Genomic DNA, 12,705 nt, shown 5'->3' on the forward strand with positions numbered 1-12,705 from the left:
ACGTTGGTCCCACCTACCCATATCCCTCAAAGCCTTTCCTACGCACGTTTACCTGTCCGTGCAAACTCCGTACAGACAGCACCCTGGGTCAGGGGGGGGGTGGTGCTAAATCACGGTGACTATTCAAGGTACCTGACGTTCACGAGTGCTCCCGTCGCCTGGTGACCAACAATATGGCGGCGTCTCACAGCAGGGGATGGAGGGAGATGGTACACCCAGGGGGTGGGGGGAGATGGTACACCCAGGGGGTGGGGGGAGATGGTACACCCAGGGGGTGGAGGGAGATGGCATACCCAGGGGGTGGAGGGAGATGGTACACCCAAGGGGTGGGGGGAGATGGCACACCCAGGGGGTTGGGGGAGATGGTACACCCAGGGGGTGGGGGGAGATGGTACACCCAGGGGGTGGAGGGAGATGGTACACCCAGGGGGTGGGGGGAGATGGTACACCCAGGGGGTGGAGGGAGATGGTACACCCAGGGGGTGGCGGGAGATGGTACACCCAGGGGGTGGAGGGAGATGGTACACCCAGGGGGTGGGGGGAGATGGTACACCCAGGGGGTGGAGGGAGATGGCATACCCAGGGGATGGAGGGAGATGGTACACCCAGGGGGTGGGGGGAGATGGTACACCCAGGGGGTGGGGGGAGATGGTACACCCAGGGGGTGGGGGGAGATGGTATACCCAGGGGGTTGGGGGAGATGGTACACCCAGGGGGTGGAGGGAGATGGTACACCCAGGGGGTGGGGGGAGATGGTACACCCAGGGGGTGGGGGAGATGGCACACCCAGGGGGTGGAGGGAGATGGCATACCCAGGGGATGGAGGGAGATGGTACACCCAGGGGGTGGGGGGAGATGGTACACCCAGGGGGTGGGGGGAGATGGTACACCCAGGGGGTGGGGGGAGATGGTATACCCAGGGGGTTGGGGGAGATGGTACACCCAGGGGGTGGAGGGAGATGGTACACCCAGGGGGTGGGGGGAGATGGTACACCCAGGGGGTGGGGGGAGATGGTACACCCAGGGGGTGGGGGAGATGGCACACCCAGGGGGTGGGGGAGATGGCACACCCAGCCCCCATCAGATGGAGAGAAGTCAACCCTCGGCTAGATTCACAGTCCCCGCGAAGTTCTCTGCCCTCTCCCGTCCCATACTTATCTCATGACTAACATCATTAAAGCATATTTTCTGATCACTGTGGCCTGTGGCAGCTTGTCGTCTCTCGGGCTTGCTGCCTCCTGCCTAGTTAGTATATTTATTGTCAGTGATACAACAATGAAATGCTTACTCTGCCTGCCACCCAGTCAAATCACACTGGACATGAATGCAATGGATCGCCCTCTGCCACAGCACGCAGAGCCGCCACCTTGCAACGTCTGAAGAGATCGGCTCATCAAGGCTCCTCTGCCATCCAATCACCTTTCCCTCTCAACCCCATTCCCCTGCCTTCTCCCCATAACCCCTGACACCAGCCCTAATCGAGAATCTGTCCGTCTTAAAAATATCCATTGACTTGGCCTCCACGGCCTTCTGTGGCAATGAATTCCACAGATTCACCACCCTCTGACTAAAGAAATTTCTCCTCATCTGTCTAAAGGTGTGTCCTTGTATTCCGAGACTATAGCCTGGCCCTGGACTCTCCCACTAGTGGAGCCATCCTCTCCACATTCACTCTACCCAGGTCTGTATAGGATGGGTTGATTGGATGGCATGCAGAACAAGCTTTATTACCTCTGCACTCATAATAGATCAATTAAAAGTCATCACCTGGTGCACCATGGACTTCCTGGTTGCAGATAGGAAATTCCACTTCTACTTACATGTCCAGCTGAATGAATATAAAGCCTTAGCAGGCAGTGGGTATATGGAACGAGATGCCAGAAGAGGTAGTTGGGTGCTATAATAGCATGTAAAAGACATTTGGACAGGTACGTGGATAAGTACTTTACATGTATAAATATCATTGATCATTGGATAGGAAACGTTTGGAGCAATATGGGCCAAACGCGGGCAGTTGGGACTAGCTTAGATGTGGCATGTTGGTCGGCACGGGCAAGATGGGCCGAAGAGCCTGCTGTATGACTCCAATGCTTGCCTGCAGCTTAAACACTTGGTTTTAATAGACAATAGGTGCAGGAGGAGGCCATTCGGCCCTTCGAGGTAGCACCGCGATTCAATGTGATCGTGGATGATCATTCTCAATCAGTACCCCGTTCCTGCCTTCTCCCCATACCCCCTGACTCCGCTATCCTTAAGAGCTCTATCCAGCTCTCTCTTGAGAGATGCTGTGATGTGTCAGAGATAGAGATGTGTAAAGCTCGTACGGGTTTCCCCGCATAATGCACCCGCGCACTGCAGCACTCACCTCTGCTAGCAGATCCAATCACACCTGGCAAGTTGGAACTTATCAGAGCACAGAAATGTGTACGCACATTTGCAGTCAATCGTTTTTGAAGAATAGCAAATACTTCAGGATTTATTTTACATGACAAAGCAAGTCACAACAATAATGAGTCGGCAAATATAGACGAGGAGACATCTTTTGTACATTTGTTCCGTATTCAAAACTTGGAATGCTCCGGTGAAGTCAATCCATTGTACACAAGGACATTTATTTTACTGCAGAAAGTGTAAATTAACAAGACATTTTTAATATTTTGGGAACCCAGGAGACGGCAGATGCTGGAATTTTGAGCAAAGAACGCAAAGTGTGGGAGGAGCTTAGCTGGTCAGGCTGCATCCGTGGAGGGAAATGGAGTTTTCGTTTGGGACCCTTCCTCCGACTGATCTGAAGAGAGGGGTCCCGACCAGAAAAGTAATCTGCCTACCTATTCTCTCCATAGATGCTGCCTGACCCCGAGAGCCTGGGGACCTGAAGGGCAATTGTTTAGCACAAAGGGCAGTGGGTGTATGGAACAACCTGCTGGAGGCAGTTGAGGCAGGTACTATCATGTTTAAAAAACATTTGGACAGGTACATGAGTAGGACAGGTTGAGAGGGATATGGGCCAAAATCATGCAGGTGGGACTAGTGTAGAAGGGGCATGGTGTTCCGTGTGGGCAGTAGGGTCGAAGGGCCTGTTTCCACACTGTATGACTCTATGACCTGCTAAGTTCCTCCAACATCTCTGGAGAATGGGTGACAATATCGCTCGTTTCCCTTTCCCGTGACCCTCAGTCCGAAGAAGGGTCTCGACCCGAAAAGCCACCCATTCCTTCTCTCCAGAGATGCTGCCTGTCCTGCTGAGTTACTTCAGCATTTTGTGTCTATCTACGGTTTAAACCAGCATCTGCAGTTCCTTCCTACACAAGTTCCTCCAACACATTGTTTTTATCTCATTTTCAAAATCTTGCCACTTATTTCTGATTTGTAATGTATTAAATTTGTAATCAGCGGGTCTTGGTAAGAACATTACCACTGCATTTTACTTAGTTCATTTGGACTTCCTTAACTAAAATCATTGAGAACATTTATTTTTAAACAACCAATAAATTTACTTCCCATGGGAAAAAAAAACATGTGGAAAGATTACACGTAACATAAAAACCTTCTATATTTTTAGTAGTTGTTTGCTACTTTAATAACTGATTAATTTATTTAATGTAATCATTTGAATCTTGACTCACCACAACATCAACTAACAAAAATCGTCATCCTTGCATTGATTGTACAAAGTGGTGGGTAAACATCAAACATGGGATAGGCAAGCTTGGATTTAATAGTAAACTCCAGCTGGTTCTATTAAAAGGACTGACAGCATTTCCAAGCAAAGCAAAAAACTAGATTTTATCAGCAAAACTTACGATAAACAAGCTGCAGATTTGCGGGATCTAATAAACCAACATGGTCTTCAATAAAAAAAGACCCAATGCTATCTGAAGATTTGAAAGCAGCTCACATATATTTGCAATCTAAAAATCTTTCCTTTCTCCATTTATTAATGGGTGTTACATCAATGCACAATGAAGATCTTTTCCAATTATCCCCCTGCCCTTACAAGGTCCAGCTCTATAGGGCTTAGCTCAGGTTGCATTTGGAGCATTGTGTGCAGGTCCGGGCGCCCCATAACCGGAAGGGTGTGGAGGCTTTGGAGTGGGTGCGGGAGAGGTTTACCAGAAAGATGCCTGGATTAGTGGGTGTTAGCTATAAGAAGTGATTGGTCAGACTTGGGACTGCTTTCTCTGCAGTGCTGGAGGTTGAGGGGGAGACCTGATAGAAGCATTTAAAATGATAAGAGGCTTAGAAAGGATAGACAGTCAGAACCCTTTTCCCAGGATGGAAACTCAAGTACGAGAGGGCAAAGTTTAAAGATGCGCAGGACAAGTTTTTTTATTACACGGAGGGTGATGGGTGCCTGGAATGCTCTGTCTGGGGGTGGTGGTGGGAGCAGATACGATAGTGGTGTTTTAAGAGGTTTTTAGATAGGAACATGGTTCTGCAGGGAATGGATGAGGTGCAGGCAGGAAAGAGTTGATCTTGACATCATGTTTAGCACAGACACTGTGGGCCGAAGGACCTGGTCCTGAGCTGTACTGTTCTATGTTCTGTCTCTATTGGGAGCCAAGAATCCAATTCCATCAGAGGTGATTGCCCTTATTTGTGTCCAGTGTTCACGCCAGTGAGGAAGACCTCTGGTCATTGGTTTGAGCCTTGTTGGGTGGGGGTTTGAAGGGAGGGGTGGTTGGCATGGAGAGGGACGGGGTGGGGGTGGGCGGGACAGATTTGCAAGCAGATTCATTCCCTCCTCTAAATGAGCAAATGTCTATGTTAATGTTCTCTGGTTTGTTTTATGAGGGGGGTGGCGGAGGGAGTCGGGGGGAAACTTTTTTTCCAATCTCTTACCTTGGCGGAGATGGGATTGTTTTCCGGATCGTATCTCCGATCGCTCTGCGGCCTAACAGCGTGGAGCTGGAGGCCTTGCTCGGGACTGACTTTGGAGAACCCGCAGGGTGTGGACTTACCATCTGAGCGTGCGATCCCTTGCTTGGGATCGACGCTCCGACCGTGGCCTGCGAACTTTAACATCGCGGAGCTCGCAGTCTCGGGTTGAGACCGGTCGGGAGCTCCAAAAGACGCACGACGTTGGACAAGCCCCGGGTCACGGTAGATCGCCCGGTTCAGGGGAGCTGAGATCCCCCCCCCCCCCCAACCCCGATGAAGAAGCTTGATCGCCCCGACGAGGAAGGCCCGCGGCCGGCTACGGGAGTCAAGATCGTCCCGTCAACGGAAGGTTAGAGCCTCCGACCACTGGGGGACAAAGAAGGGAGAGATTGAACTTTTTTTCGCCTTCCATCGCAGTGAGGAATGTGAAGGAGTCACTGTGGTGGATGTTCATGTTAAAATGTATTTTGTGTGTCCCGTTGCTTTTCATTGGTATGACTGTACGGCAAATGAAATTCCTCATATGTTGTAAAACATACTTGGCTAATAAAGTACGATTATGATTGATTCACACCTCTGGCTGGTGGCCGACGCTTAAGTAATTGGGAGTGGGTGCCAAAGGATCCTTCTCACGAGCCAAACCTTGGGGTTGTTGCCAACTACTCTGGGCCTTCTGAGCTCAGCTGCCCCAGAGTGGACCATGAACTGACTCCAGGCCCAACCTGATCTGTAGACCTGCCCTTACCATCACCAGCTAAACTTGATCGTCATCTGTTGGTGAAGGGAGGTTGTTATCAGTAGTCCGGTATCGTGTTCCCCACATTCTCAAACGTTTCATTCCAAGGGAACAGGAAACCTTAATTAGAACATTGAAAGGAGGCACAGTGGTCGAGCTGTTGTCTTACAGCGCCAGTTCAATCCTGACCTTGGGTGCTGTGTGTGTGTGTGTGTGTTGAGTTTGCAACTTCTCCCAGTGACCGCGTGGGTTTTCTCCAGGTGCTCGAATTTCCTCCCACATTCCAAAGACGTGCAGGTTTGTAGGTTAATTGGTTTCTGTACATTTTCCCTAGTGTGTAGGATGGAGCTAGTGTACGGATGATCGATGGTCAGCAAGGACTCGGTGGGCCGAAGGGCCTGTGTCCACACTGTATTTCTAAACTAAATAGTATAACACAGGAACAGGCCCTTTGGCCCACAATGTTTGTGCCGAACATGGTGCCATTAAACTGATCACATCTGCCTGGAAGATATCTATATCACTCTCTTCCCTGCACTTGCATGGCCTATCTAAAAGCCTCTTAATCACTATGATACCTGCCTCCATCACCACCCTTGGCAGCACGTTTCATGCCCCCACCACTGCAATAGAACTTAAAATGAGTGCACCTGTGAAAAGGTTTAAAAACCCAAATTCGTTTTACGATTTCACTTCGTCCCCCTTCACCTTGGAATTAATTTATCAGTAAACCTGATAAGGGTTATCAGTTTGACACACACTCTTATACGTGGTAGTATGTTATAGACCATGAGGGGAATAGATAGGGTGAGCGGGCAGAGCCTCTTACCCAGGGTAAGGGAATCAAGAACCAGAGGGCATAGGTTTAAGCTGAGAGGGGAAAGATATGATAGGAACTTTTTCACACAAAAGGCAGTGGGTGTATGGAACGAGCTGCCAGAGGAGGTAGTTGAGGCAGGTATTAAATTATAACAGCCTTTAAAAGGCTTTTTTGATTAGTACGGGTGTCAGGAGTTATGGGGAGAAGGCAGGAGAATGGGGCTGAGAGCGAGAGATAGATCAGCCACGATTGAATGGCGGAGCAGACTTGATGGGCCGAATGGCCTAATTCTCCTTGTACAACTTACGAAAAGACTTTTGGACAGGTTCATGTATAGGAAAGGTTTGATAGGACGTGGAGGAGATACGGGCAGGTTGGACTAACCTCGATGGGACATCTTGGAGTTGGGCAGAAGGGCCTGAATGGCTCTGTGACTCTAACACCATTTTTTGTTTTCTCTGTCAGAATGATGCTTGGTTGTCCATTCAGGCGACTTGGAAAGCTAACACCCTCAGCTGTGTGTGTTTCCTATCACGTGCTCGCAGTTTCTCCTCCGTTCTCAGAGGGAGGGTTTCTTTCCCCCCCCCCGCGCGGGGGATTTAGCTGCTGATCTTGGTCAGCATTTTGTTGATGGCCTGCTTGACGTGGGTGGTGGAGCTTCTCCGCCGGGTCTTGCCCTGGATCATTTTGCGGCGCCTCGCCTCGCGGCACAGTTCGTAGAAGGCTTCGTTGATGTTGCCCTCGCCGGTGCAGGCCGAGCACTCGTAGAAAGCGCAGGCCATCTCCATCGCCACCTTCTCCCCTTCCTCGGTGGCAACCTGCCTGGAGTGGTCCAGGTCGGCCTTGTTACCCACCAGGATCAGCGTCACGTTTTTGGGCTTCTTGATCTCGTCCAGAAAGTTCTTCAAGGAGATCACCTCCGTAAAACTGATCCGATCAGTGATGTCGTAAACCAAGATGAAGGCCTCGGCCCAACGCATGTGGCTCTCCCTCTGGACGACGTCTTCCTGGAAAAGATAATGTCGCCTTAGATAAGATTCACATCGCACAACACTGACATTATAGATGGACTCAACATGCTGGAGCGGGACAGGCAGCATTTTTGGAGAGAAGGAACGGCTGATGCTTCTGTTCGAGATTCTTCTTCAGACTGACATTATAACTCAGTCTGCACGGTAGAGTTGCTGCCTTACAGTGCCATAGACCCGGGTTCGATCCTGACCATGTGTGCTTGCCTGTACGGTGTTTGTACCTTCTCCCTCCCACACTCCAAAGATGTACAGGATTGCCGGTTAATTGGCTCGGTATAATTGCAAATGGTCCCCAATGTGGGAAGCATAGTGTTAGTGTGCGGGGATCGCTGGTCGGTGTGGGCTCGGTGGGCTGAAGAGCCTGTATCTCTAAACTAAACTAAATTAAACTAAACTTCAAAAGGCAAAATAGAACAATCATGTTGCAATCACTTCGCATTCCAGATGAAACAACCATTGCGTTAAGAATTGGCAGCTAATCCGTGCTATTGGCCAAAGCAAACAAGAGTAACTTTCTGGAGACACAAGGAAGTGCGGATGCTGGAATCTTGAGCAAAACATTCCATACACGCGCAGGTTTGTAGGTTAATTGGCCCTCTGTAAATTGCCCTGAGTGTGTAGGGAGTGAGGGGGGAAAGATTTAATAGGATCCTGAGGGGTAACCTTTTCCACACAAAGTATGGTGGATATATGGAACAGAATGGGAATCAACATCAACAGGAGCGGATAAAATGAAATGAGAACCCACCATTACTCATCATGCGTGAACTGAAAAATACTGCAGTACCCCTCTCTGGAATCCAAATAACAAAGACCTGGGGCGCTGAGAGAACCTTCACAAAAGTGAGGCAAAGGTTTAGATTTATTATTGTCACATGTACCGAGGTACAGTGAAGAGCTTTGTTTTGCACGCTGTCCAAACAGATCAGATAATACTATACATAAATACAATCCAGTCAAACTCAAGTACAATAGGTAGAGCAAAGGGGAAGATACAGAGTGCAGAATATAGTTCTCAGCATTGCAGCGTAGCAGTTCCAGAGACAAAGTCCAATGTCCGAAATGGGGTAGAGTGGAATTGGACAGTACCCTAGCTTGTGGAAGGACCGTTCAGAAGGCTGATAACAGGGGGGAAGAAGCTGTCCCTGAGTCTGGTGGTGCGCGCTTTCAAGCTTCTGTATCTTCTGCCAGACGGGAGCGGGGAGAAGAAGGAATGACCGGGGTGGGACAAGTCTTTGATTATGTTGGCTGCTTATCCCGAGGCAGCGTGACGTGTAGATGGAGTCGACGGATCGCGCTGTCGAGCTTCTGAGAGTTGCAGCAATTTGGAAAAACGTTCCTTTCTCACACCGACAGATGGCCTTTTTAGAATCGTCTGTAGACCCAAAGCTCAGCTAGAGGGTGAATTCATGTCCGCTATGGGGTAGAGGCGAGCTGTTAAGTGGGTCATGGTGCGCTTGGCCAAATGGAATGAGATGCAAATCAGGAGAGGCAGTGCGTGAGCGATGAAGCCCGTCTGTCCCAGATCAGCAGCCTCACCTGGGCTCAATCTCGCTCGCTGATCAGCTATTTTTAAAACAATTGCTAATAAAATGTTATTTACAATCTACTAAGACAGAAGTTGAATATACTCCATTTAAAAGGATACAAAGTACTGGAGTAGCTCAGCAGATCAGGCAATAGTTCTGAACTACGTGGATAAGTGGCATTTTGGGTCAAAAGAAGGGTCCCGACCCAAAACATCACCTCTCGGTGTTCTCCACAAGTAACGCCTGACCCGCCGAGTTACTCCAGCACTCTGTGTCACTTTTTGTAAACCAGCATCTGCAGTTCCTTGTGGCTACACAAAATGACACCGATTCCAATGCTATCAACGTGCTAATTGAAAGGTCCTAAAGTTACTGACTACTCAAATGATTCTTTGCTGATCGCATGCCTGGCTCTGTGTCACTGAGGGCAGTGAATAAGTAATGTGCACTCGATAAGGCCTGACAAAGATCCCATTCTTCACAGGAAAGTCATCGCCCGCCCGTCAGTATATTTGATTCTCCTGCAGTCCGCGCCTTGTCAAGAAGGAACAAAGGGAAAAGAACCTTATAACCTACGCCCAAAGACATCACAAAGACCAACAATTTCCACCTCGGCTCCCAAAGATAAATAAATACCTGTGGATGTGCCACGGCCTGTCTAAGCTCTCAGCCAAGCTTCTTTGAACCTTCTCACCAGACTATTTCATTGTTTCTCTGGCCGCCTCTCTCCAGTGGTGGTGGAGGCAGATTTGAGAGTGACGTTTAAGAGGCTTCTGGATAGGTTTGTGGATATGTAGGGAATGGAGGGACATGGATCATGTGCAGGCAGAGGAGATGGGTTTAGCCTGGTATTATGTTCGGCACGGACACTGTGGGCCAAAGGGGCTGTTCCTGTGCAGCACAGGTGTACCGAGTCTTCACATTGCATTGTCTTGAACTCGTCCAAAATCTGCTGCATTTAGTTAACTCGCAATCTTTATTTAACTAGCAATCTCGTTCTAGTGACCGCAAAGGAAAAGGTTAGAGATATAGTAATTGAGTAATAGTCATACAGCACAGAAACAGGCCCTTCATCTCAACCAAAATCCCCATCGAAGCTAGTTCCATATCCTCCGTTTGGCTTATCTATGTACTAAAGCTCTCGTTTGTTTGTTTGTTTGTTTGTTTGTTTGTTCCTGAACTACAGCCAAAACGGTATATGATAACGCGACAATTTTAGGCCCACCTTCCTCACCGTCGTCCCTTTGGTGCTAATGGAAGAGGTTTCAATGAAATTGGTGTTATATTTTTAAAGTTATTCACATTTTAAAGTCTGTCTATCTCCTTGGGAGGGAGGAGGAGGGAGGGGGGAGGAAGAGGGAGGGTGGGAAGGGGAAGAGGAGAGGGTGCTGCACCAATGCAGGAGAGGTTTGGGCCCAACGGGTTCACTTGGTCTACTATCCCTCTAAACCTTTCCTACCCATGTCTTTAAAATTTGTCACAGTACCTGCCTCAACCATTCCCTCCGGCAGATTAATCCATATACCCACCACCCTCTGTTGCCCCTCAGGTTCCTATTAAATCGTTTCCCACTTACATTAAACCCATGTCCTCTGGTCCTTGATTCCCCAACCTTGGTTAAAAGACTGCATTCACCCTACCTCATGATTTTATCTAACTCTATAAGATCGCCCCTCATCATCCTGCGCTCCAAAGATACAATCCTAGCCTGTCCATCCTCTCCCTATAGCTCAGGCCCTCGAGTCCCGGCAACATCCTCATAAATCTTCTCCATACTCTTTCCAGCGTAATAGCGTCCTTCCGAAAGGAGAGCGACCAAAACTGGAGGCAACAAAGCAAAACTGAACACAACCGTGTGGCTCAGTTTAGCAAAGGATTAAGAATGGATGACAATCTTATACCAATTATATTACATCAGAAATAATTTCATAGTTCCCACACCTTTTCCTGGTATATTTTCAAGCATGCATGTGGAGAGGATAAAGTACAAGGAAAAAATCAAGGCGGTAAATAATTGTTTAAATAATCAATGTCAAGTTTAACAATGACCTCAGAACTTGGGCTTTGAAGTAACTTTGCATTAACGGGCGGCACGGTGGCGCAGCGGGTAGAGCCGCGGCCTCACAACCCCAGAGACCCGGATTCGATCCCGACCTTGGGTGCTGCCTGTGTGGAGTTTGCACATTCTCCCTGCGACCGCGTGGGTTTCCTCCGGATGCTCCGGTTTCCTCCCACTTCCCAGAGATGTGCGGGTTTGTAGGTTAATGGCCCTTCTGTAAAATTCCCCTGGTGTGTAGGGAGTGGATGAGAAAGTGGGATAACATCGAGCTAGTGTGAACGGGTGAATGACGGTCGGGGCGGACACTGTGGGCCGAAGGGCCTGTTCCCATGCTGTATCTTTCAATTAATCGAACTCACCTGCCCAGCAGTATCTAAGATTTCCATGGATACCACTTCATCATCGATGCTGGCTTGATGGCGATAGGTTGATTCTGGCAAATTTGTATACAAAAAAAAATCTACATTAGAGCAGGTATCCACAGTCCTTCAATGTTACAAAGTGTACATAGAAATTGACCTCAAATCCAAACAACTGGTATTTCTTAAAAACTGCTCAAAAATAAATCTTTAATCAGGTCAGTCCAAGAATTTAAATACATTGGAAATTGACCAAAACCTCCACACAACCCTGTTTTAACAGCGAGGAAAGGTCCCGACCGAACGTCGCCGACCCACGACATGCTGCCTGACCCGCTGAGCTACTCCAGAACTCGAGATTTACTCGCGTTTGGGCGGCACGGTGGCGTAGTGGCAGTTGCTGACTTACAGCACCAGAGACCCAGGTTCAATCCTGACAGCGGCCGTGTGGGTTTTCTCCGGTTGCTCAGGCTTCCTCCCACAGACGTGGAGGTTTGTGGGTTAATTGGCTTCTGTGAAGTGTCACTCGTGTGTAGGATAGAGCAGGTGGCCGCTGGTCAGCTATGAGGTCGAGATCAGCCGCCTCACCTGGGCCCAGGCGCCACATTTTCGGGGGGGGGGGGGGGGGGAACTTCCCAGGGGGTGGATATTTTGTCCGGATTACTGGGGGGGGGGATACAGCGCAGAAACAGGCCCTTCGGCCCACCGGGTCCATGCCGCCCAGCGATCCCTGCCCACTAACACTATCCTACACCCACTAGGGACAATTTTTACATTTTGCCCAGCCAATTAACCTACAAACCTGTACGTCTTTGGAGTGTGGGAGGAAACCGGAGATCTCGGAGAAAACCCACGCAGGTCACTGGGAGAACGTACAAACTCCGTACAGACGGCGCCCGTAGTCAGGATCGAACCCGAGTCTCCGGCGCTGCATTCGCTGTAAGGCAGCAACTCTACCGCTGCGCCACCGTGCCGTCCTTCAGAACCCGGTGGCATGCCAATGGTGGTCTCTGCACTCCAGCTGAGATATCACCTTCGGATTCACCAAGAATACAGAAGCTGATTCCAGCTCACAATATTGTACGGCTGATGCAAGGGCTGGGCTCTTTATGCAGCTCAACAACCCTTCACATTTTCTGGCTTGGCTGAAGCCAGCAACATTTTTATCAATTGTCTGTCTTAGAGCCTGCAGATCAGAACAAATATGCCTTCAATCAAATATGCCTTCAATCAAAATCAAAATATGACTCGATTGTATTTATGTATGGTATACCTAATGGGCAGCATAGT

General features: G+C 49.2%; 1 protein-coding gene across 4 annotated transcripts in view; it reads right to left on the reverse strand.

Annotated features, from left to right (window-relative positions):
* Positions 1-2,442: 2,442 nt before the first annotated feature.
* Positions 2,443-12,705, reverse strand: part of rerg (RAS-like, estrogen-regulated, growth inhibitor) — a 56,588-nt gene continuing 46,325 nt past the window's right edge. For all 4 annotated transcript variants that reach the window (XM_078419924.1, XM_078419926.1, XM_078419923.1 and 1 more), the window contains exons 4-5: positions 11,416-11,489; positions 2,443-7,444 (exon numbers count right to left, since the gene is read on the reverse strand). In XM_078419924.1, coding sequence (XP_078276050.1) covers positions 7,037-7,444; positions 11,416-11,489 — 482 coding nt within the window. In that variant the 3' untranslated portion in view covers positions 2,443-7,036. The remainder of the gene's footprint in view (positions 7,445-11,415; positions 11,490-12,705) is intronic.

This window comes from Rhinoraja longicauda, chromosome 23 (assembly GCF_053455715.1).
Source record: "Rhinoraja longicauda isolate Sanriku21f chromosome 23, sRhiLon1.1, whole genome shotgun sequence".
In the NCBI taxonomy this organism is placed as follows: domain Eukaryota; kingdom Metazoa; phylum Chordata; class Chondrichthyes; order Rajiformes; family Arhynchobatidae; genus Rhinoraja; species Rhinoraja longicauda.